Source organism: Eucyclogobius newberryi, unplaced genomic scaffold (genome assembly GCF_026437365.1).
Source record: "Eucyclogobius newberryi isolate DKJ021-1_F unplaced genomic scaffold, fEucNew1.0.hap1 SCAF_5, whole genome shotgun sequence".
Classification (NCBI taxonomy): domain Eukaryota; kingdom Metazoa; phylum Chordata; class Actinopteri; order Gobiiformes; family Gobiidae; genus Eucyclogobius; species Eucyclogobius newberryi.
This window is the reverse complement of record NW_027316167.1, coordinates 26,408,751-26,435,471: the sequence shown is the minus strand read 5'-3', so window position 1 is coordinate 26,435,471 and position 26,721 is coordinate 26,408,751. Positions and strand designations below refer to the sequence as shown.

The window sequence follows — 26,721 nt, the reverse complement described above, 5'->3', positions numbered from 1 at the left end:
ATTCAGGCAACTTTTAGCACATTTATGACAGATTGCAAAAATATTAGCATCTGGACAATCCTTACAAATATATTAGTTTGCCAATATTACCCAAATCATATCGTAAACCTTGATCTTGAACAAAACGCATCATAAACTGATTTATTGTCATTCTGCGACAACGTCTTTAAATATCAAAAGCTGCTAAAATTATGAAAGGGAAAATTCATCACAATCCTGTAATTTAGTCAACTGAAATATACAAGACGCTGTGGTAATGGCTAGTCACGGCAGAATTTCTGGTTTTCCTGTTAAAGAGGCAGATTATACAGCGTTTCCATGTTTAAAAATGTTCATCTTGCACTTCAGAACAGGATATAACTCTTAAAAGTGAAAGAAAACTGTAGCAATACATTTTGAAGTCGTGCGGACAGAAAAAGTCAGCATAAATGTCGGTGCAATTTACAATTATGAGATACATTACAACATACATGACAGCATATACCTTTTAAAATATATAAAAAATATAATAAATAAAGTGTTCCATGCAATGACTTTCCCCTGACTTAATCAGCCTCCTGTTCCAACATGCCTTCTATTTACCGATTCAAATACAAGTTTTATTTACTCCCATTTTTTAAGCTCTTTGTCCAGCAGGTCTGGGGCGTATTTGCACACCTGCTACTATTGTCCGTGCTTTTACTGCAACCTGGTAACACAGTGCATTGTGGGAATGTGTGATGTGGGAGGGGTGGAGGAGGGGGGAAAAAGGGCTGGATTAACCACACAGTCGATTGTATATATTACATTACATTCACTTGCTAATACAGCTGGTAATGTGGAATAAAGAAAGTAGGCTTAGGCTGGTACGTTAGTAAAGAGTAAGAGTAAACAAAGACACTCCTATTAAATATTACTCACGTTGTATAAACATGCATGTGTGCTCTGAAGAGATGTATGGATTGAAATGGCGTTAATGGTTGGATTGGAGTAAAACTTTCCACTAGAAAGGACTAAAACTAAGTCAATTTCTTTCTTGGATGTGTCAATGCCGCTAAAATTGCACTGAACCGTCCTGCTCTTCAGTGAACCACCATTTCCTATTTTTCTTAATGCTTTTTCCTCCTACTTACCAAAGCTCAAACATAGGAAATAAAATGGAAAAACACTTAACACCGTGAGTCCATTAAAGAATTGGACATTAGATCTATGAAACACCGAATGGCCGGCTCTCCGTGGAGTGGCTTTAAAAATAAATGTGTCTTAACAGTGAAGGCTAAGCACTGCTGGGACACGGCGCTCATTGAACCGACCAACTAGAAGTGATTGACTGTTCCTTTTGAGAAGTGCTTAATTCACAGTAAAAGTGGCAGTTTTTCAGCGGCACCCTCCCCCTTCCCCCTTTTAATAAGTCAGCAAGGTTAAGGCTGTCAAAGATGTAGTGAACCAAAACCAGATTAAAATGAGGAAGAAAAATGTCTATTCTGGGTCTTGGATACACAGTCCATAAAGAAAAAAAACGACATAGCCAGGATCTATATAACCTGAGAAACAAAAGAAAAGCATTAGTCTTGTACTGTGTAGGGATTTTCCAGATGCTCAAAGTGGCATTACAATTCTGTGCATCATTCAATCATTCCATACTCGGCTGTACACTCCTATCGTAGCCACATCTGCCCTGGAATAGCCTGATAGAACCGTGGCAACCGAGTTACAATACAAGTTGGTTACTTCAAAAATCGTCACAGTTATTAAGTTTGAGTCCTTGCCATTATATTGCGACGTGAATAATGTGAGCCTTTTCCCGTCCCAGTACGAGATGGGGCAGTGACATGGTGCAATGGCCACAATAAACCACATCAACCACTATTTATGTACATAAACAACAAAAGCACAACTTCCTGTATGTTTCTTTGGTGGTAAACAACTATTACGCTAATTTCTTCATCCACCTCAAGGAAGTGCAAGTTAAACTATACTTTTTAAATACACAATCAAAACAGAATTGCATTTACAGCACGTACAGACGCCGTTAACACACTTTTGTTTTGCTAAGAAAATAGACTGAATGTTGCTGCCTGGCACTTTGACAATGCAAAGTGAGAGCGGTAAACTTACAAATGTAAACACGCGATCGTGACAATCCAATTTGGCAAAAAAAACATTGCAGCATGGATACTCGATTGGTTTGCATTTAGAACTCATTTGTCTTCGGGTCACAAGCTCACAAACGGGGGGCATATGTTTTTTATCCGCGAACATGTCCCGACACCTGATGCCCCTTTTTGGCCCTCAACCCTCCACTTTGAAGGAGACTTTTTTTTTTTTTTTGAGTGCTCTGTCCAAACAAACCCAACGCTGAGTAATGCATGGGAAGATGTAATGATGTAGATTTATGAGCAGCGATGGCAGGATTACAGAAGGTCTTTACGAGTGCTGATCGGGGTAATGGTTTGTGTCTGTCGAACATTTCAGAGCCTTTGTCATATTCACCTCATAAACAAAGCGAGTCATAAGTTTCGAGGGGCGTTCGGCACAACAAAAAAAGGCGGGAATGTTTTGTGTCAACATGCATACATGTTGCACGTCAACGTCTCAACCCCGGCCATGCAGGAAGAGTGGCAGATGGGATAATGCATTGCTACAGGAATCAGATCGGATCAGGTTCAAGTTTAAAAGTCCAAAAGTAATCGCAAAACAATCTAGAATGGCTCCTTCTCGTAATCTGTTGGGCTGAATCCATTGAAAAGCATTGATTTGCATACACATCACAAAATGTTGGATACAGCAGTGTTCTCTTTCTCCTCGTTGAAGCGGGCATGACTAAAAATACCAGTCAGTAATCTCAATGGAGAAATTATGTGTTTAATAAATCTGTCGAACTACTTCCCCTTTGACAAGCTACGATTATAAGAGCAAGCAAAACATGCTATTCACTACTCGGACACAGAATCGTTTAACGTGAAAGGAATGGTGAGGGAGTCGTAGCTGTCAAAGCCTGACACAACAGCACGCACAGACCCTTAGTTTTGATGTGTTGAGACCGGTGTGCGCAAGGACGGCACAGTATATTCTTTTGGCGTTGCAATTTCAAGTTAGAGATATGGCTGAATGTTTACAGCCGTATTGTTGTGTCTGGAACATCTGACACAGGCTGACAATGATGTTCTCCGCTTTAGAGCTCCTGACGCTGGGTTAACGTGTCAACAAGGGTTTGAAATGTACTCATTCTCTTCACTATCTCGTCAAATCGTGTGTTTGCAGTGCACAACAGTAATTGCCTACACAGTTTCTAATGAATTTCAAAGAAAACATGGTAATATATAGCACATCCAATCTAGAAACAATAATTACATCTTTAGAGAGTTGGAATTGATTTAGCTAGCTTATAAAGCTGAAGTGGTACCACCAGTGCAGGTGAAGAGTTTATTTTAACATCTGCTGCTGGTTTAAGTCTCTCTCTCTCTCTCTCTGTCTCTCTGTGCCTGGAGGTAATGAAGTCCACGCTAAATGGATACTGTAAGATTATTAAACCTTAAAGGAAGAAAAGACCAGATGGCCATAAATATGAAAATAACACAGCCCAGCCTACATGAAGCCATTAAAGTCAATCATTCCTGACTTTTACTTAGGACGCTCGCATGTAAATGCTTGTGCGTCAGTGAAGGCTGCACTGGAAAAAAAACATCTTCATTCAAGTGTTTTGCATGAGCGGCTCAACCAAAGTAAGCTATGGGTTTAAAGGACATAATTACCTTCTATGCTATTGTTTGGACACACCATCACATCAGTGTTGTTATTACAATATCATGACACAGTAGTGAGAACAGTCCTGTAGCTTGTGAATGACAAACCAATCATAATTGAGTTGGAAAATATCTAAAATATATTGATCTCAAATACAAAGAGGCAAACAGCAGTTTTAATGGAGCAGGGCAGTAAAACAGTAAATTATAGTGTTGCGCTTGAACGGTCAGCTGTGACACACCTGGCCCTTCTATACAGATCTTCTATAAACTGGTGTTTTATATGAGCATTATTGAATGTGTCATGCTTTTTCTGTGTTAATCTTGGGGCCAAAGCATGCTTGGCATAATAAGTCATGGCTGCAGAACCTAATTGAGCTTGTACCACTCGCTTGGATCTTTCTGTAACTTTAAAAGAATCAGTGATGTTTCAAAGTGTCTCTGAGCTCCCCCCCCCCCCCCTCTCTCTCTCCCTGTTTCTATCTCTTCACAGACTTTAAAGCTCTTGTACCAGTACTTGGAAAATGGTATTTTATATTTTCATATTTTTACTTTTATCATTATTATTATTATTTATCATCATTACTTCTAAAACTCTAGACCTAAACAATATATCACAAAGGAATCAGTTGCTTTGCATTTACAATGAAATGTTATGGTCTTCTGCTAAGACTCAACTGTATTTTCAGTCTTAAACCAAAACAGTTCAACATGAATTAAACGATTATCATTCAGTCCTAAACATGGAGCTAGTTAAGGCGTCCTGGTGTAGCTTTTATGCAACTCTGAGTATGCTTATTGAAAATCCAAATGAGGTCACTTGTTCACTGCATAAATGGATTGCAATTAGCATGAAATGCATGCTTTTGTATGCTCCCTCTCTATCCTTTGTATTGTCAGAGACACTGTTTCAGCCTCCCTCCCTCCTTCTCCTATGTTTGCATTATGGCCAATTACTGTTACAGATGGAACATTTCACTTGACCTGGGGAATTTACAAGTAGGGATATATTTATAGTTGATTCAAAGGCGGTCTGTTAACATTCTGCAGGCTGATGAAGACATGATGAAATTGGGCACATATATGACAAGTTGGCCACATGACAAAGAGCTGATGAAACAGGGGAGACAAACCTGGTAACTGTTTCGCCAAGCATCAGATTGCAAGAGCAAACAGGGCTGCTCTGTGGGGCTGAATAATTGGGGAGGGGGGCGGCTGTGTGTTGTGAGGGAGAGAGGGGGGGTATGGGTGAGGGGTACCATTGTTTAGACTTTTCAAAAATCAGCACCATGTTGTTGTGTCATTAATAACACAATGATATTTGCTCATACTGTTTATAGAGGTCAGGCTGCTGCTGGACCAGGCACAAGAAAGTTTAAGTGTTCAAAACTAACATTTCACATTTATGAATACAATAATGACCACAGATTTAGTTTTATAACTTGATGTTTTGAAGCCCAAGGCTTCTGGTTGTACAGTTGGTATGTAGTCTTACTACAAGAAGCCAAAGTAACAAAAGCTAACCTGGTGATAACCTGAGAGCAGATGTAAACAAACAGTTCATATTTATTATGCATAGTAGTGACACATGTGACATAGGAAAAGTATAACTGATATATTTGAGAAGGATTATTTATCCATTAGATGAGCTAATATTTTCCATGCGTTAATAAAGAGATGTTTTATAGATGTGTATAGCACCCAGCACAGTGCCATTATACCACTTTTATCACCTTATGCTAGTCAGTGTCAGTGGGTCAAACTACTGTGCAGACTGACGTGCACAGACTCTCCATGTGATGCATTCAAAGTCTAATTAAACTACACACTGTGCTGAGTCTTTTAAAGTTCCATGTAGATTATTCCACACGTATTCCGCCGCTTCACTGCAGCGGCTGCTCCTGGACCTACGGCGCTTTACGCACAACGCTACAATAACTACTCTATTACAAAGTGCTTCTTACCTTGTTAAAGTTGTAGTAGCCCAGGCAGTGACCAAAATCCAGGTTCGGAGGGTCTCCTGGAATAGAATTTGCCCCGGCAGCGGGATAAAAGCGTACATCCATGTTGAGAGTGGCGCGCGGCTGAAGCGGCTCCTCTGCAGCTCAGCGCTTCTGCCGCTGACACACGAGAAACACGGGCAGTGCACTACTGACCCGGGCGGCACGGGGCGGCACGGGGCTGGACGAGCTGCACACGGGGCTTACACTTCACCTTCTGTATTCCTTTGAGTCCGGGGAAGCCTATGATACATGCATTGGACTGAGCTCAGTGAGATGCCCATGCAGTTACGCACAGCTGCTGTATACAAAGAAGCCACGAGACCGGCGGCTGAGCGCGGGTCCTCCTCCTTTTCACCCCCTTCCAACCTTCTGAGCAGACGAACAGTGAAGAAAACACACACAGGACGATCACAGCTTGTCATATGTCCACACGTCAATCAATGATCTGATACAGAGCTCACGGATCCTTTGGCTCACAACTTTTATCGCTACAACTTACAAAGTGCGCGCGCGAGCACTTGGGAGTGTTTCGCGCGAGCCCCACGTGCTAACAACTCGCTCTGAAATGACTTAAAAGTGTCATTCCACAGATTCTCACTGTTGTTGTGTGTGAGTGTGTGTCGCCTTCTCACGCACCGGTCCCTCTTGAGCGCTGGCCTGTGGCGGTCGAAGTGATGCACAAGGCAAAAGCGTGTTAACATGACAGCCCCGCCTCAAACACAGCAAGTCACGCCCCAAACACGACAAGCCCCGCCCTCCAAAACACCGCATTTTACTCCATGTGACCGACTGTTGTAACCGTGGATCTATGATGATCTATGATAGGTTGTAACGCTGTTAACATCAAATTGAAATCGAATTGAAAGAAAAAAACAATAAGAAAAAACGTATTAAAAACACTAATTTTCAGATAATAATGTGATACAGTACTGGACACAATCATCGGTCAGTAAACTACACAGACTATTAAACTGCTACTGTTCTTCAAAGTTACCTATATAGTCCGTAATGTGTGGGAGCAGAGCGGAATAGAAAGCCAGAGCATATATTCTGTGTGTATTGCTGTTTGAAATGTCCCTTTTGCTTGTTTTCCATGATAGGCTATTTACAATTCCCCAACAATATCGTATAATAACTGTCTAAATATAGTGAAACCAAAATGCAACAATAATAATAAGGCAACAATATGTCTGCTTTGGGCAAAAATACAGTTGCTTGATGAGTGACAGTGGCTATGGTTAGTGTTCTCCCACCAAACGGATCCCCGCTCAGGCTGTTGTGTCCTTGGGGAAGACACTTCACCCTCCTTGCCTAATTACTATGAATGTGTGTGTGAGAAAGTGAGTGGTGGTGGTCAGAGGGGCCAGCAGCACAGATTTGCAGCTTTGCGTCTGTCAGTCTACACTACAGAAGTAACTTATAGGGCTGCACGGCGTTGGCTGTGATGGCAATGTAGTTGTTAAGTACTGCACTATTGATATTATTGCAGAATTTACATATGACGTAACTTGTTTTTATGTGAAAGAACACATCTGTGCTGATTTAGACCGAACAAAGGTAAATCTTTTTAATGTTTTCATTTTAAAACCAGTGCATTTCTGTCAGATAGAGATCCTTGGTGTTACTGTGACACATTTGGTTTGTTGTTATATCAATATTACTATTTTCCGGATTATAAATTGCACCTTTTATCATCGTTTGGCGTGACTTATACTCCGGAGCGACTTATATGTGGTATTATTAACACGTTATTATATCATTTTGATTGTTATTTTCACACCGACAACCTCAAGAGGGCGCTCTAGGCTCTAAGCGACGCAGAAGAAGAATCTGCACTTCCTCTACCTCCAGAGTTTGTGGAGTTGTTTAGAAGTGACACAGAGGAAGAATAATTCAATGGATTTAGTGATTTGGGGTAAAACTGATGCTTTGGTAAACTTGTTAGCATGTTCTTTATGCTATAGTTATCTGAATAACTGTTAATATGTTACGTTTACATACCAGACACTTACCACAGTTCGTTGTCTGTGCGTCATGTAGCTGAAGGTGTTACGTTAGCATACGTACATCTATTCACCATGTTCTCCATGTTATTATTTTAAATTGCATTTCAAGATCAAATGTCTGTTCTTGGTTTTAATAAGACTAATAATACATTACCCCAAAAATGCAACTTATACCCCAGTGTGACTTATATGTTTTTTTCTATTTATTGGCTGGTGCAACGTATAGTCCGGAAAATACGGTACTTTAATGATATATTGTTCAGCCCTAACTTAGCACCACAAGAGAACATTAATAATTCATTGTAAAGCACTTTGAGTGAAAAGCAGCGTCTACAGTACATCCAACTTAGGCAGTGAATACAATAGAATATAACTAAAATAAAGGTCAAGAATAACTAACAATAAATAAATGAACAATAGAGATTTGGTCTAAATACACTGTAACGTAATTATGCCTCAAACGTATTTTTCCTCCAACACAAATAAAATCTCGTACATGTTATTGTCCAACTCGTAACTCGCAGTCCATGTTGGCGCACCTGCAATTGTTGGAGGCGTTTAAAGCACTTACTGCGGTGATGTAGTACTGTGCACGTGGGCTGTGTGCTGGCATGCCCTGCACCACCAGTCTAATCAATGACATACAGTGCTTTACTCTTGTGCGCTTTGCCCGGGGAGATAATCCTCCTTCGCCTGCTCATCGAGATGGTCAACAATCCACTGGAGTTGCCAATAAACGCGCTTTTTTTGTGTGTGTAGCCGTGTGGACCCACTAATGCATATGCAAAACCACTTTCCGTCTTGTTCCTGTTTGATAGTGCTCTTTTGCATGCGTGGAGAAAAAAAAAAGAAGCACACAGGGCACACACTGCTACGCCCACCCAATCAAATCGCATTCATGCACACACAACCCCCACACACCATCATCAGATAAGCATGCTCAGTCCATGTTATTGGATCCTCCAGTTTCAATATGTCAGTGGTTTGTTGTGGTCAATGTTTTTTATTCATTTTTCTTTTTTTACTTAATGCTGTGCACCAGACCAAGCCAAGAAGTAGTATTCATTTCCTTTGTGATGGCGTTGTAGCACTGACTCCAGATTAATTATACTTTTCTACCATATGTCATTTCCTCTCCAGCCTGGAAAGACTAGATCCATTTGGCAATACGTGCAAAACAAATTATCTTCTCCTTCTGGCTTCTGCTCAATTAAAGCGGTGTGGAGTAATTACACCGAGGTACAAAAGAGTAATAAATGCAATATAGTGAATTAAGCTAATGGTCTTGTTTACTGAAGGCTCTTGGTGTCTGTCCATTTCGAACAACTCTGTGAATTAATGGTTGGAGGTTTGCTGACAACTTGGTTAAATATTTGTAAAATAGCCGTGTTGTAAATGAGGCGTATTCAGGGATAAAAATAATCTGATTTAACGAGATTAACATATTGCAGCGCAGAATTGCTCATTAGCTCTCAGAGATGTAAAAACAGATCAGCAGACCAGGTTCTTCTTGAATCCACAAAAGAGAGCACAAAGGTATATTCAAGGCGGAAAATATGTCTGATTGCTGAATATCAATGTTTATTTGAAGAGCTTAACACATTTCGACTACTTCAGTCTTACTCAGCATGTGAGAGGCCCCACCCACAGCAAAGGACACACTCTAGATCTCATAATTACAAAGGGGGTAAATATTTCAAATGTTAATGTGATCGATGTTGCTCTGTCTGATCATTTCTGTGTCTTCTTTAACCTGTCTGTTTCGCCCAAACCTCCGGTTGGTCCTGCAGTTGTTCAGAGGAGACACATAAGTGATGGCACAGGTGCACTGTTTATGGAAATGATAAACTTTGAAAATGTCTCATGTTCTAATGTAAATGATTTGTTGAACTCTGTTACATCTAGTGTTTTGAATGTTCTGGACACCATCGCCCCTATAAAGGCTAAAATGGTTAAAAATAAGCAGAAGGCGCCGTGGAGAAATGATGATTCGGTCAGGGCACAGAAAAGGGAGTGCCGCAGGGCCGAACGGAAATGGCGCAAGTTAAAGCTCCAGGTTCAAAAAGAGATTTACAAAGAGAAGCTGAACATGTACAACCTAATCTTATGTAGAACTAGGGAAAGATATTTTTCTGAAATAATTGGAAGCTGCAGTAACAACTCGCGTGTCCTGTTTGCCACAGTAAACAGATTAACAAACCCTCCAGCTCAGCTGCCGTTAGAACTCATTTCCACATCCAAGTGTAATGAGTTTGCATTATTCTTTAATGACAAAGTTCAGGGCATTAAAAATGCTATAAATCCCACAATGCAAAAAATTACCCTAAAACCACCAAGACACTTAGAGCTAACTCATTTTGCACCAGTAACTGACAAAACTGTCCATGAGATCATCACCAGTTTGAGTTCATCTACATGCTGCCTCGATGTGTTACCCACCAGATTTCTAAAGTCTGTGCTGAACAGTTTGTTAGCACCATTCACTCACATAGTTAACATGTCGCTTCAATCTGGAACATTCCCAATATCTTTGAAAACTGCGGTCATAAAGCCTCTCCTGAAGAAGAGCAGTCTTGATGCCGCAGTACTGAGTCATTACCGGCCCATCTCTAATCTGCCATTTTGGGGCAAAGTCCTTGAAAAGGTTGTTTACCAACAGCTCACAGATTTCCTCTTAATAAACAACTCATTTGATGTTTTTCAGTCAGGTTTTAGACCTCATCACAGCACTGAGACTGCTCTTGTCAAGGTGACAAATGACATCCGCCTGAACACTGACACGGGCAAAGCCTCAGTCTTAATTCTGTTAGATCTGAGTGCTGCTTTTGACACTGTCGATCATGGGATCCTCTTACAGAGACTAGAGGACTGGGTGGGCATCACTGGCACTGCCCTAAACTGGTTAAGGTCCTATCTGGAAGACAGGAAGTACTTTGTTGAAATTGGTAGCTGTGTCTCAGACCACATGACCCTGACCTGTGGAGTGCCCCAAGGGTCAGTCCTGGGTCCCCTTCTGTTCAACCTCTACATGCTGCCATTAGGTCAGTTGATACGCAGTGAAAATGTGTCCTATCACAATTATGCAGACGACACTCAGATCTATGTTTCACTATCGGCAGGTGACTATGGACCAGTAGATTCACTCTGTCACTGCATCCAACAGATCAGTTTGTGGATGCAAAACAACTTTCTCCAGCTGAACTCAGACAAGACTGAAATAATCGTTTTTGGCCCACAGAAACAAAGAGAAAGTGTTAGCGGTCACCTCCAGAGTCTTGCTCTAAAACCTACAAACCAAATTAGAAATCTGGGGGTAATAATGGACTCAGACTTGAACTTTAATAGCCACGTCAAATCAATAACATCAGCAGCTTTTTACCATCTAAAAAACATTGCCAAAATCAAAAATATAGTGTCAAAACCAGATTTAGAGAGACTTATCCATGCGTTTGTCTCCAGTAGATTAGACTACTGTAACGGCCTGCTCACTGGCCTCTCCAAACGAGCTGTAAAACAGCTGCAGTACATCCAGAACGCTGCTGCTCGGGTCCTGACTAGAACCAGGAAGTATGATCACATTAGTCTGTTTCTCAGGTAGGTCTCTGCACTGGCTCCCTGTGGCTCAGAGAATAGACTTTAAAGCAGCTCTGCTTGTGTACAAGTCTCTCCATGGCCTAGCACCAAAGTACATCTTGGATATGTTAGTGCCATATGAACCATCTCGGACTCTGAGGACCTCAGGGACCGGCCTCCTGCTGGTGCCCAGAGTCAGGACTAAACATGGGGAATCTGCGTTTCAGTTTTATGCAGCTAAAATCTGGAACAGTCTTCCTGAAGATGTGAGACAGGCTTCTACTCTGACAATGTTCAAATCTAAGCTAAAAACAGTTTTGTTTAGCTGTGCATATGACTGAAAGGATTTTTTCTTTGCACTCTTCTCTTTTGTTTGTGATTTTGTTAGTTTAGACAATCAGTTGGATTGATAATTTTTAATTTAGTTAATTTTATTGTATTTCTGTTTCTGTAATTTCTTTGTGATTTGAATGCATTTTTCCTGCTGTGAAGCACTTTGAATTGCCTTGTGTATGAAATGTGCTCTACAAATAAACTTGCCTTGCCTTGCCTTACTTGAGTCTTCATTATGGCAGTACGGTGCAGCTTAAAGAGGCGACTGGGTCACAATCTTTTCACCCAGATTGTTACATAAATATCATAAAAACCCTATTAAATTATATTTTACAGATGGATCATAATGATATTTGTACGGCAGTGCTGTATTTATAGGTATAGGGAAACATCATAGATAAACTGCTGAAACATTTGTTAAAATTGCAGTAAAGGAGAAAAATCTATTTCTAAAATCTGTTAATAGGGTTGCTAATGGTGCTTATGTGTGGATCCAGTAAGTTTCTTGTTTCCATCACCTTTAAAGACTCAATACTTCCATGTCCTTTTTCCTTGAAGTGTTTTAGGATAATTCACCTTTTACTTATGGCATATTTGTGCTCGGCTTGCAGTCAAGACGTGTTGTGTTAAGCTCTACAAATAAATATTGACAGGGAAACATTTAGATAATACAGTACCTCAAAATTCTTATTATTATTGGTATTATTAAGGACATAGATCAAGTTAGAATTATGATATGATCGTCCAGGCATGTAGGACTTTTGCATCTATGTTACCAGCCTTATTGAGATGCATAATTATATAATTACAGCTTTATCAAAGAGCAGACTGTTTGTGCTTTTGAACAGCTGAGAGGCGGTGTACATGTTCTTATTATTCAGGCATATTACCTGCTTAATTAGCTGTGAATGACGACATCCACAAGAATAAACACTTGTTTACCTTGGAACTTTGGCATTTAGAATCTTTACTATGGCATGGTTAATGAGTGAACAGAATCAGAGTTTTGTGACATGATATCAAAAACTTGTATTGATTGGCAGTTTGAATTTTATAAATTGGCTTACATTTTTACTGTAACAAATCCAACTCCTTTTAATCAGTATTTTTGTGTCTGTGATACCATTCTCAAACATCTAATTATGTAAAATGACAACGGCAGTACAGTCCACTGATGATCTGTCCTTTGTTTTCGAAAGTTTGCAGAGGGAAAGCCATACATAATTCATAGTATAAATATGTATATAATTTCAACAATGAATAAAAACATTTTCATTGAAGGTTACAGAAAGCGGGCTGTAATTAAAAAAGACCACTGCTAATATTAACATTTTGAATAGAAAAATACGACAAATAATTCCCAGTTAATGATTAAGTCCCTATATACCGGTATGTATAGTTCTTTCATTTGACTTGATGGACTCATGTATTAATTATACATTTATTAATAGTAATATTTTAAAATTCTATCACGGTTGAGTTGAATTCATCATCTGAAGTACTATTCAAAATATTCCATCCATTGAACCATGTTGTAAAATGGAACATGCAGTAGTTTTGTTAGACATGCAGTAGTTTTGTTAGACATGCAGTAGTTTTGTTAGACATGCAGTAGTTTTGTTGGTCATGCAGTAGTTTTGTTAGACACGCAGTAGTTTTGTTAGACATACAGTAGTTTTGTTAGACATGCAGTAGTTTTGTTAGACATGCAGTACTTTTGTTAGACATACAGTAGTTTTGTTAGACATGCAGTAGTTTTGTTAGACATGCAGTAGTTTTGTTAGACATGCAGTAGTTTTGTTGGTCATGCAGTAGTTTTGTTAGACACGCAGTAGTTTTGTTAGACATGCAGTAGTTTTGTTAGACATGCAGTACTTTTGTTAGACATGCAGTACTTTTGTTAGACATGCAGTACTTTTGTTAGACATACAGTAGTTTTGTTAGACATGCAGTAGTTTTGTTAGACATGCAGTAATTTTGTTAGACATGCAGTACTTTTGTTAGACATGCAGTACTTTTGTTAGACATACAGTAGTTTTGTTAGACATGCAGTAGTTTTGTTAGACATACAGTAGTTTTGTTAGACATACAGTAGTTTTGTTAGACATGCAGTAGTTGTGTTAGACATGCAGTACTTTTGTTAGACATACAGTACTTTTGTTAGACATGCAGTAGTTTTGTTAGACATGCAGTAGTTTTGTTAGTCATGCAGTAGTTTTGTTAGACATGCAGTAGTTTTGTTAGACATGCAGAAGTTTTGTTAGACATACAGTACTTTTGTTAGACATGCAGTACTTTTGTTAGACATACAGTAGTTTTGTTAGACATGCAGTACGTTTGTTAGACATGCAGTAGTTTTGTTAGACATGCAGTAGTTTTGTTAGACACGCAGTAGTTTTGTTAGACATGCAGTAGTTTTGTTAGACATGCAGTAGTTTTGTTAGACATGCAGTAGTTTTGTTAGACATGCAGTAGTTTTGTTAGACATACAGTAGTTTTGTTAGACATACAGTAGTTTTGTTAGACATACAGTAGTTTTGTTAGACATGCAGTAGACATGCAGTACTTTTGTTAGACATACAGTACTTTTGAATTCATTTGTAATATGAATGGTTAATCTTTCAGCCTGAGCAGCTCTGTTTGGGACTGTAGTACTTGTATCTTCAGTCAAATTGTACTTGTATTTCTGAATGTAATTGAAAGTGTTTTTGGCAGACAATATGATGAACTCCCTGCAGTGGGTAAACCAGCCTCTACAGACACGGTTCTGTTCACACTCCACTGTGTTTGCTACTTTACGTCCAGCCCTCAGGTGCCATCGCCTTTTATCAGACCCCATCAGTAATAAGCAGCACGTTAGATAGTAAAGGAAAACTCTCTCATTCTCTGCATTCATCAGCGTCGTACACTGGCCACTGGGTTTTCACTGCGAACACTGCATATGTATTCACTAGAATTACAATACGAATTATTCTAAAGACGTTGGTACAGTCTGTTCATGTTAGTAACAACAAAATATTCATGTCATACAAAAAAATAGGTACCATTTTATAATAATTATATTAATTCTTGCCTTAGTAAAGCATGAATAAGGATTTAATTTATACTGAACAAATGGTTTATCAAGAATGACTCTTAGGCTTAGCAAATATATAATCTAACCCTAATTCCTTACTCTAATTCTAACCATAACCTTATTTAAGTAGTAACTAATCCTTAATCATGGTTTGTTAAGGCAAATTAAGGTTTACAACAACACAATTTATACCTTTGTATGTTGCAGTCTTTTTATTTATTTTTTGTTTATTTGCGTTTATGCAGATGTGGAAGTAGTACTCTGATTAGTTACTTACCGTATATTCTTTTTTCATAGTTTTGGCCGGTGTGCAACTTATACTTATATTTCTACTTATATATTTCTACTTATACTCCGGAGCGACTTATATGTGACATTATTTATTATTTTCACACTTGCAACCGCATTTCATACTTCAGTGCAACTTATATTTTTATTTATTTATAGGAGATCTTCTACTGAAAGTGTTTTTCAGACTTCCTATAAGTGATCTGTTCTTCTGGATCTACCTCTGTATCTACCTGCGTTGCACCAATGAAATTTCCCCATGTGGGACAATAAAGGAATATCTTATCTTATCTTATATGTTTTTTTAATCTCTATTATGCATTTTATTGGCTGGTGCAACTTATACTCCAGTGCGACTTATAGTCCGGAAAATACGGTAAGTAAAAGTGCTAATACAAGAGTATTAAAGTAGCCATTCAAAAAACTATATCGCACAGAGTTGAGTACTTTTAAAACGTCAAATGTGGTGATCAAGAATTTATTGTTTTTATGAATGCATTTACTCAAAACCTTTAGGCCTGATGTCCACTTGGACATTTCAGGCAGTCTCAAACCCTAAAACACTCTTTTCAGTTCAGTCCAAAAATGTTGTGAAGTAGGAAGTACGGACACCTAAAAACAACCATTGGTTGTTTGGTACTGCGTTACAAGCCTCCACACTTAATTGTAAGCTACTTTTTAACACTCAGGACAATATCAAATGTTTAAGAGAATAGAAGAGTCTTTCAGTGAGATCTAGTGTCACAATGGTTCATATTTGGGTTGCTCGTATTATGATTGGAGATGCATTTGACAACTTCTAATGCTATAGACTTGAACCATTGTGGTCCAATAACGAACAAGGACTCCATAATGATAAATCAGCCCAACACTTCATTATATTATTCTCAATTAAAAGCTACCCTCAGCAGCATTAGTCATCTCTGAGTCCATGATTCATACTAATTAGTGTGTGCTTTCTATGCCACAAGCTGCAGAGGATATTTCAATATCCCATTAAGCGATTCCAAGATATGCCCTTGATTGACATTCCTTTAAAGCGCAGAAGTAATTACATTATATGCTCCAGTTTGCTTTTCATAATTTCAGATATCCTGCGGTCTGCACTATTTATGATGAATCTGCTACATTTAATCTACGATAATGTACAAATGCTTTAATTGAGTAAAAGCTGAGAGGTGCTCGGTGTGGGCACAGTGTGACTAGCCTCGTGCAGTTTGCAGAGGTGAAAGTAAGTACAGGTGGAAGAAGTACATATATTCCAAATGTGTACTGTCTTTTGCACAAGACAAGACAGTACTTCAGATGTTAAAGGCGACAAATTATGCAAAATTGAGTTATGAGATATTTTACCCACGTTCATAGTTGTTTTCCCTTCTCGTTTCTGTGACTCATGCCATTGCTACAAAAATTCTTGTTTTTACCGACAACCGACTGGCTGTTTTTGTTTTTAATTTTCTGTCTTGTCTGCGGGAGGTTTACTGTTTTTGAAAGACTTTTCCAAAACAGAAATCCACAAATGTTGAACCATCAGTATTTGTTTGCGACATATTAATCTCACATCCCAAAATCCTTTCAACTGACAGTGATCACGTCTTTGGATCTGAATATTGGCACCACTTTCTGAGGCAACTGTGAACGAACTATTACACTTTTATTTATTGCAAGCTTTTGTTTCATGTGGATAGGGCCAATAATTACAGCGATATGAACCATAAACAATGTCAACAAATCAACAATCTGACAATTAAACAGCAAATTCTACATGAGAACTCTGTCCTGCTTCAGCTCCATTTGATAGACATGTTGTTGTTGCTGTTGCTGTTGTTGTTGTTGTCGTGAAATCAACCTATTAGTGACTGACATGTCTACCGTGGGCGGGTCTTCATGACGTTATTGAGTTATATAATGTTCATGGTGACGTACTGTTAAGGCGCAGGTAACCACCATGTTTCAACTGGAAGTCAGTCAGTTTTATATGTTTTGACTAGTCATTTTAGATATTGTGTGTTTAACAGCTACATAACAGACAAAAATATAATATTTCTTGTGTTCGTCCATTGAAATTCTGCGGTTCAATCCACATTACTGGCGTTGCACACAGGTTTGGGCCAAAACACCCAAAATGTCAAGAATGGCAGCAACATCAAGTTTGAAACAGACGATTTGACAGATGCAAGCAATTCATTCCAAGCTGCAAAAGAAGATACAGATTGATGTTATTATATTTAGATTTTTTTTTTAAGTTCAAACATACATCCCTGTCTGCATTTGTACTTTCCCCACTGTCACAATATATTATTATTCTTGGTCTGAAAATCTGCAAACTGTTGACAGCTCAGGTCTCGGCAAAAAAACACAAAAAAAACTGGGACATTGTTGTTTTTAGGAGCAATGTTTCTATTCAAACGTCATTTTTTGAGGATAACAAATTGTAACCGAAAAGTTGATTCAAGTTCCATGGAAACTAAACTCACAGATACAGTTTGTCCTCTTCCAAAAAAAAAACACACATCTTTCAGTAAATATCCACCTCCAGTAATGTTAAAATGAGTTACTTCCAGTACATAATGATTACTGCTCGAAGGCTACAATCAAGTTATTGTGTTTTGTGCCTGGCTGCAGCTCAGTTAGTCTGCTACAAAAAGGAGCCCTTTGTTTTACTTCCCATATATAAATTACAGTGCCCATGGGTGTAATTGTTACTTTATCTCGCAAAGAAAGGAGAAACTGTCACCTGTCGAGTAGATTACACCCCATACTCAACAGCACGGGCCGTGTCAAAACAGCAGAGGAGGTGGGAAGCCATTACTGTAGACTTGTTAATACATGCAACGCGGTTCAAGATGCTACAGAGTCTTCATCATGAGACTCTGACGGGATTCTTAACCTGGATTCCCCTCATCAGCAGGTTCATGTTTCCTTGTTCGTCTCGTAGGAACATCTGCCAGAAACAATGGTTATTAAGAGCGGCTTTCGTGTCTACAACATGTCTCCTCTTACGTGTGTTATGAGAGCAGCCCTTCACATTAAGGTTCAGAGTGAGACAGTGACTGACACGTTTGTCTTGTGATTGGTCCCCGATGGGAAGGAAATTCAAGAGGTTTTGACAGGCAGAGGAAGAAAGTTGTACCAATTAAATGAGTAGCAAAAGGAAGACATGTTTGCGTTTCTCCATACATGTATTACCGTGTGCTTTTCTTGTGTGAAAAAACAAAAACAATCAAGCAAGTAAAGTAAATGAGAGACGGGAAAACCGACTGGGCTATTTTGTATGCTGGTGTCCAGGTAATTTGCGAGGTGTATTTACACCAGTCGTTCAGGTAGGACACAGCACCGACTGTTAGAATGTAAACTGAGAGAAACCGCACTGGCAACCGGAGTACATGGGCGGATTAATACCAAAATCATCACTACCGTAGTTGTCTCAAATTGTTTCAAAATTACATGCACATATAATTAATTTTAAGACGTTTGGGACATGTTTTCATCAGAATCAGAATCAGAAAAGAGGTTTATTGCCAAAATCCATTAACCTGGAACTTACGTCTGGGTTAATGTGCATACAACAATGAATAATGATAATATATAAAATAAGGCATGCATAAAATTAAGAATTTACTAATAAGATAAAAATCAGATACCTTATTCTGCAGTATATACAAACAACAAGTCGATGGAGCCAAAGAGCCTCTTTCTAACGCTTTTTGTTCAACTCCTATTTTCTTGGATTGTATTGAGCAGACATAAAATGAAACCAGCAGGTGGCGCTAAGCAGAGAAACAACTTTAACCCAACAGCTCCAACAGTGCAGGATTTTCAATGTTTTCCCTGTCAGTGGTCGTGTTGTAAATACACCTTGCCTTTAAATCCTAGGGTTTCTGTTTCAAGTGCTTCTTTACTTTTACGTTGTTGCTTATATGGACATTGCACTGTATCGAGTTGCTTTTGCAATCAGACGCAGATATTGCAGCACATTCCGTGGTATTGCTTGGTATCAGATCAAAACACAAATCAATGATAACACGGCTTGATCATTTGGACACATTTTCTCATTTTAGCCTCATTTTAACTAATGGCATGAGTAATGGAGGGGGAAAATGTTTTATTCCTTCTTGTATGTCCAAAAATCACAGTACCAGCTCCAGCCGCGATGCATCAAACATGTTATTCCATCTCATTCAATGTGACCACTCTCTAATGCTTGTCACTGGCCATAATCTCATGTTCATATCATTGCTTTGGAAGACTCTTCATGAATTTTTATGTCCCCCTGCTCCTGGAACTCTTCAGACCGGTTGGCCTTGAGACACAAATCTAATCTACATATTGGGCATTGCGTACAAAGAAGAGGTTTATGGACTTCAACCTAAGGGGCTACTTTACATTGTTTTATATAACATGGTACATTTGTGTTAGGCGTTTCCCCAGAGCAATTTCATCATGTTTATTTGTATGATAAAACTGTTATAGTCATAATTTAACCAGTGTTTTAAATAGCTGTGTATCTGTCTTGACTTTAGCTGGGCGCTTTGAGCTGCAAAATAGAGTGCAAAGTGAGCCATAAACGCATGCATTCTTTTCCAGATACATTAAAATAACTGCATTCTCTCTTCCATGGTCCAATAACTGAAGAAAGGATCTTGATTTGTTTTCCCCTATGGCTGCAAATCTCATTTTTATGGCAAAAGATATTATGTGCAAACCAATTCCAAATCCACTTTTCCAGTCCACTTTTCCATTATCACAATAAAATCATGAGTCATTTTTACGATGGTTGAAATACATTAAAAATGGCTTGGAGAATAGCAATGCCCTCTTGGCCGTTGTCTCGTGAATTAAATGTCAACACAGGTGTAAAACAAAATGTAACCTCATATTGCACTGAATATAAATGTCCTATTTGCTGATATAGATGAGAAAGCCCAATCTCTGTTCTCGTAAATTAACTGGAAGCTGTCCATGCTTGAGTGACACGTCTTTGATTTGCAGCAAGCAGTTAATTTCAATCCAAATGCACCGTGCAGTCATTTCCCCACTACATCTTGCTTCTTCCAAGGCAGATATAACAGGCATATAGGCGTATCAACTCAATGGGGTAGCATACATTAGATATTAAACTAATAAGACATTTGCTTGGTAAATTATTAAGGTCATTTTTTTGCATTGTTTAACAGCTGATATATCAACAAATTTAGTTAAAAGAAGTGTTTATTATCCTTGCATTAAACACAATGCCATTTGTTCTGATGATGCTCAGATTATCATTATGTTGTCTGTTACATTAGGTATGTTGTTCCAAAATTACAGCAAGTCTTTAGTCTTCATTTTGGCTGCATTTATAAACCATTTATATATGTATTTTTGTTTTAATTCCATCTTTAGCTTAATTTTATTGAAAGTATATTAATATTCTTAGTGAACAGTCATATTTAAGCTCTAAATGGTTTAAATAGTAAATTATCTTTATTTTTGACTGCATTTTTTTTTTACTCTTCTGATGTCTTTGTACATTTATTTTAACACTGAAATGCCCCCATTGACAAACAAAAGTTATCTTATCTTATATATACCGTATTTTCCGGACTATAAGTCACACCTTTTTTCATAGTTTTGGCCGGGGTGCGACTTAAACTTATATTTACACTTATATACTTATACTCCGGAGCGACTTATATGTGATATTAGTTGTTATTTTCACACTTGCAACCGCATTTCATACTCCAGTGCGACTTATGTGTTATTTTCTTCTCTATTATGCACTTTTTGGCTAGTGTGACTTATACTGTATATACCGGAAAATACGATAAATAAATAAAACTACGGGTTCAGGCATGGACACATTAACAATGCTGTTTTTTTGTGCTCAGCAAACTCTGCAGTCCAATGAAGCATGTGCAAATGTCTAACACAAATTGTTGGCTAAATAAATACAGTCGGTCGAGTAACTGATCAAAACAAATTGCCTATTGTAGCCCATAGTAATGTGGTCGGGATAATTGTAATTGATTTGCACGCTGTAATTACTCGAAGACAAATGTGGTGTTTTGGGTCAGCCCGAGCAGTGGAGCAGTGTATTAAGCTGTGAAAAGAGCTCAGGAGGGCAAGACCATTACACAGAGGCAGAGCAGAAGAGCAAGTTGGACCGGCGCCATGACCCCGCCACTGTCTCCCTCCAAATCTGTCATTTCCATTAGCGAGCGTCCACCGGAGCCTTGACACACTCTCCACCACCGACTATTCAGCGGGATGACTGTTATACCGTGCTTCAATCGATGTAGAGAACGCTCGAAAAACATGTAATTACGAAACATCTTTATTTCCGACATTATTTCCAGAGGTAATTTCAGACAGGCGCGCAGAAGTTTATTGCGAATGTTTTCTCGAGACGCTAGATGTTGTGCGGGGCAACAACGGGCGCAGTTGATTGAGTTTTTTTCCCCACCGAGGTTTGAACCTGGCCCGAGCACATATTGCCCACTCTAAGCCACCTGAAATCCACGGCAATTCACCAAGAAATTCAAACACAATGCCGTTTTCAGGTCAATAGATGTACAGCTGTTTTACAATCCACACAGTGATGCAAAGATTTGGCTGGCAGCTCTTGACATCTTCCACATCTTTGATCTCAAATGGGTTTCCTGTCCGGAGAAGACGAGACAGAAACGGACTGGATCTGACGAGACGAGAGAGAGAGAGAGAGAGTCAGAGAGAGGCAGAAGAATGGACGTCTCTCTCTAGACAATCCATTTACTCCCAAACACACCTTGGGTTATTGAGAACGATAACAATACAGCCCAGACCTTTTGTATCGCACTGCACAGACACATGTTTCTCCTAGCTTGACATAATTGCCATTCTTCCTCTGTTGTCTATCCAGCCAACATCAATCTCTGTTGGTTGTAAACTGCCAGAACTGTCAGCGCGCGGGGGGAAAGCAAAGTCAGGCTCCCCAGGATTGGCGTGGTGTAGTGAAGCTGAAGTATAGCGCGCTCGGTGCAGCCCGGAGAGAGAGAGAGGAGAGATCATACAAATGGACCGGTGAAACGCCTCTGTCCACCTCTTTACATCATGTCAGCCCGGCAGATTTAGAGTAAAAGTCCCAGTTCAGCACCAAATCCATATAAGAGTGACAGTAACAGATGGATCCCCTCGTCCCAGTGATGGCTAATATCAAAGAAAGTACGGCCACAGCAGTAAAGGCTGAATGTGTAGGGCCACAGCGATTGATGACAGAGGCAATATATGGGCCTATTTGAACTTCAAGATTCAGCTCCAATGCCAAAGTCGGGGTTGTGATAGACTCGCGCCACAAAAAGGTGAATCACGATTACTTGCATCTTCACCAAAACATTAGTGCACGCTGAATAAACCCTTCCAGCGGTGCGCAGGTTAAAGATAGCTGTACACAAAGCCTGGTTATATCAGAAATGTTTGATTCTAGTCAGTTTAATAAGGCAGAAAAACACAACAAAGAGTTAGAAAAGATTTGTACATGTGTCAACGAGTAATACGACTCAACATTATAGTTCAGTAACTAAAGAAGGATTTGTAGTGTTTGCTGAAATATGTCGGTGTAATCCCTCATTCGTCCAGGCGTGTTCCATAGTAGAAAAAGCTTCAGTTGTAGTCATCTGGACTCAGTTTGAAAAATAGACGTTTCGACTCTCATCCAAGAGTCATTGTCAATAAAAGAATTTAGATCGAGAACTCCGATATTAATACTGTTCTGTGGTAAGACCCGCCCATTGGGAGGAGCCTTCCTGAAGTAGAAAGAGTTGTTTGTTTCAACAGAAACTCCCCCTTGTATCTACCGAGCTAGCCTATTCAGAATCTTAATGGGCTATTAGAATCATCTTTGTCTTTGTGAGACCCTGGCTCAACCACCCTGAGTACCTGATTAGCATCTGAATGTCCTTTACCTTTCCAGGGGTTCAGAATCCCATTATAAATAACAGGAAGATGAAACCTAAGCCCTCCATTTCTGTTTAAAGAAGGTCTTTCTTTTTTAACAAAAATAGCTTCCTTGACTCCTCTTTCAAACCATCTTTTCTCCCTGCTTAAAACCTTCACCTCACCGTCTTCAAACGAGTGATTAGAGGCTTCAAGATGGAGATGCACGGCGCTCTGAGGTCCTGAACTTGTATTTCTTCTGTGCTGATAGAGCCTCTTGTGTAGAGGCTGTTTCGTCTCACCTATGTAACGTTCTTTACAACTTTCTTCACTGCATTGGATCGAATAAACTACATTGCTCTGTTTTTGAGTCGGCAACTTGTCCTTAGGGTGAACCAGTTTTATTGACAATGACTCTTGGATGAGAGTCGAAACGTCTATTTTTTCAAACTGAGTCCAGATGACTACAACTGAAGCTTTTTCTACTTTGCTGAAATACAACAAAGATTTTATATCCATATTAGTGCACAATATGTTTCTTCAATAAATGAAACATGTTGTGCTCTCTAACAAGGCTCTGGTGTTTCTCATGTGTGGTTGAGTTGCCCAAACAGTTCAACATTTGCTATGTTTGGTTGCTAATGCTAACTCCCTGATTAAAGATGCATCAGAGTCAATGTAGAGAACGGTTCCAACCTTTAGACTGCAGGTGTTCTGAATCCTGATACTGAGACCCAAATTGTATTCAAACTATTTATTTCATTTATTTATCAATACTTTATTCAACCAGGTGAGAACCCATTGAGATGGAGACCTTTTCAAGAGCGATCGGGGAACTATGGAGTTATGATATTGTGTGAGATAAATGCACTTTCCAATGTCGCACCGCTGGCCAAAGATGTTTATATGTCCTGCTGTTTTTTTGGTGAAAAAGTATCTTTTATTCATGTTAACTAAAATTAAAATATTTTAATCCACAACAAAAATGACATTACTAGAAAGAATAAACACACTTCCAAATCCTTTGCACAATACTGTACCGTGCTTCAATATCTCTCTGTGAACACAAACTAATCACTGTTTGAAAGATTTTTTTCACAACTTTGGGATGAAAAAGATTGTTTGAGGGAAGAAGCAATATTTCACTGGGTGAAATAGGTGTAGGCAATCTGCCTTTGGAGTGGAAGGCAGCAGTGTTTTATAATGGAAGAAATTCAATGTGACATGTCGAGAATGAATTGTTCAGTCAACCAGAAATATCCCTTGTTCTAATGGCTTGGGACATTCTCTCCTCCTTCTGCTCCTTTACCCCTCCCCCCAGCTACCCCTCGCTCGCCCGCCTTATCTCTCTCTCAGTCTATACAAACACAAGGCACATGTGTAATGAATACGCTTATAACAGAGCCTGATTGGTGGTTACATAAATGGAACAGATAGCATTGTGGCACTGCGAGGAAACAAGAAAATATCATTACCCCTTTCACAGTTTTTGCAACACGGTTCTTTGGTAATAAGTAAAAGCGGAGTAGATAACAAAATCATGTTCAAGTGGTCACAATGCTGTACAGCCTTATCGGGGAGTCATCTGAAAATAGCTGTGTGCACTGCATCAGTGTAATGCTTCTCTCCTGGGTCAGTGCTGCCGCTGTAGACACAACATGCTCTCACACTGCAGATAGGGGGCTGCACTGTCATGTATCCTTTTGCATTGTTGGCTTTTGAGTGTATACACTGCATGATTGGCACTTTAGATATCCCCCCCTCCCTGTCTGTGGCCGTACACGAAACACAATTTTCTGGAGAAGTGTAATCATGGCTTGGAAGATTGCCTCCTCGTTTACAGGAGTGAGAATGATAAATTGGTGCTTGGGGGAAAATGTTTGATATGTCAGTTTCATTGTGTTACTCCCTTTGCACATTTTTTGCTTTGAGTCGATCGTCCTGATCCGCGGTCGGTTTGCAGATGGGGATGATTCCGGTCTCATCACCACAAGTGGAGCTGCGTATAGTGTTGTTGCTGCGGGGTTTTCCTCCAGTCGCTTGTAGAAGGGCAGAATGACAGTTTCATTTAAAGAAAACAAATAACCGAAATCATTGCCTTGTGCTGGAGACAAATCAAGTTCATAAACATATCAAAGCGCTACAATGGCTTATCTGGGTGCTGATAACAGGCTTTTGAATAAATTACATATTAACAGAATTGACACTGGGGGCTTTAGGCTGCAATTTGAAACAGTAGATATCACTAATCTTTAAATGACATTTGGTTAGAGAACATCAGATATTAGGTTTATTAAAGAAGGGAGTGTCTGCAATGCCGCGGCGCGCGGCCGAAACTGCCATGTTATTTTTGTGCTGGCCACGCGCCGCGGCTCCTGAAACTGCGCCGCTATTTGACCGTGTTTTAGCGCAGTTTTAGACCGCGCCGGGTTAAGGTTAGGGTTAAGGTTAGGGTTAGGGTTAAGGTTAAGGTTAGGGTTAGCCATGACGCTATAAGAGAAGTCCCGCGGTTCCTGAAACTGCGCGGCCATTTGACCGTGCAGTCACGGTCATTAAGGAATGGTGCTCAAATGCAGGTGAGTCTCGGATCAAACCAGCGAACGTCAGAAAGTCCAATCACGGCAACTCATTTGTAGCATGTGTCTCTCAAATGTGGATGAAATCTCCCTATTTTATGCCAGATTTACAGTCTGTGGTGGTTTGACAGAAATCTCGGCCCTCAGAGTGTTGGTTAATCCACCTGTCAATCAAGATAATCAGAAATTACATAAACATACATCTTTGTGAAGGGTTTCGGTTACAGCGCACATGCGGATGGATTTCCAGCTTTTACATGAACTGCTCGATCGATGCACATTTATTATTGCAACAGTAAGACATTAACCTGTATTATATCTGCAAAAACCTGATACAAGACATTTTCTTTTTATAAGGTTAGGCTTTTTGTGCTTTATCCCTGATCAAATAAATATATTCAATTTGTATTTGCACCTTTCTTGCACCACAGAGGCCAAAAATCATTCTTCTGCTTCAATGAACCGGGAAACAGACATTGTAAATCAATCAATACAGTCACACTAACATGTGGGTGACTTTGTTTTCACAAAAACACAGTATTTTTTTCACAATAATTATGAAAGTTAGGTTTCAAAATGCAAAGGGTAGGTTTTATTTTTGATGGGCTGTAGCAACACATTTCACGCAGGCCTTATCCAGAACCCACAGCTGTGTTTGCTTTGCGCTGAATACATTGTTCAAATCAGATTCATGACCCTGCAGATGCATCATGAAAAATACAGTGAGTTAACATGTGTTGGCCTGAAAAACTGTGCACCTGCCCTGTCGCATGTGCTCACCCAGAACCCACTATGGCTCCAAACGGAATATACCGTACACATATATATGACTGCGCCTCATTTATGGCGTCTATTCTATCCAAGCTGCTGAAAACCCGCCGAAATCGTCCACGTATGAGGTCTACCAAAGTGCATTTGGGGAATTTGCTAAAGAGATCATTAGCGCTGGAAACCCCCTTGGCTCTATCTGTGCAGTATTGTCTACTCAAGAACCCCTGCGCTATGCTAATACTCTCCCAGCCGTTGATATTAAGCTGCGCTACGACGTCCGATAAAGCTGAGCATAAGAAGACCGAGGAAAAAGTGGTGAGCAGTGCACTGTTTTGGAGTCAGCACGCCATTAGTCAAATCTCCTCATCCATGAAAAAACGTAGCGAGGAGGAAGGGGAGGGGGGTCGAATCAAAACAGAATATGCATGCATAAAATTGAACACATTTGTAACCATGGCAACCATTCAGCATGTCATT

The 26,721-nt window shown here is 39.5% G+C and overlaps 1 protein-coding gene across 2 annotated transcripts in view; it reads right to left on the bottom strand.

Annotated features, from left to right (window-relative positions):
- Positions 1–5,822, bottom strand: part of tox3 (TOX high mobility group box family member 3) — a 44,726-nt gene extending 38,904 nt beyond the window's left edge. For both annotated transcript variants that reach the window (XM_072464947.1, XM_072464948.1), the window contains exon 1: positions 5,690–5,822. In XM_072464947.1, coding sequence (XP_072321048.1) covers positions 5,690–5,791 — 102 coding nt within the window. In that variant the 5' untranslated portion in view covers positions 5,792–5,822. The remainder of the gene's footprint in view (positions 1–5,689) is intronic.
- Positions 5,823–26,721: the final 20,899 nt, after the last annotated feature.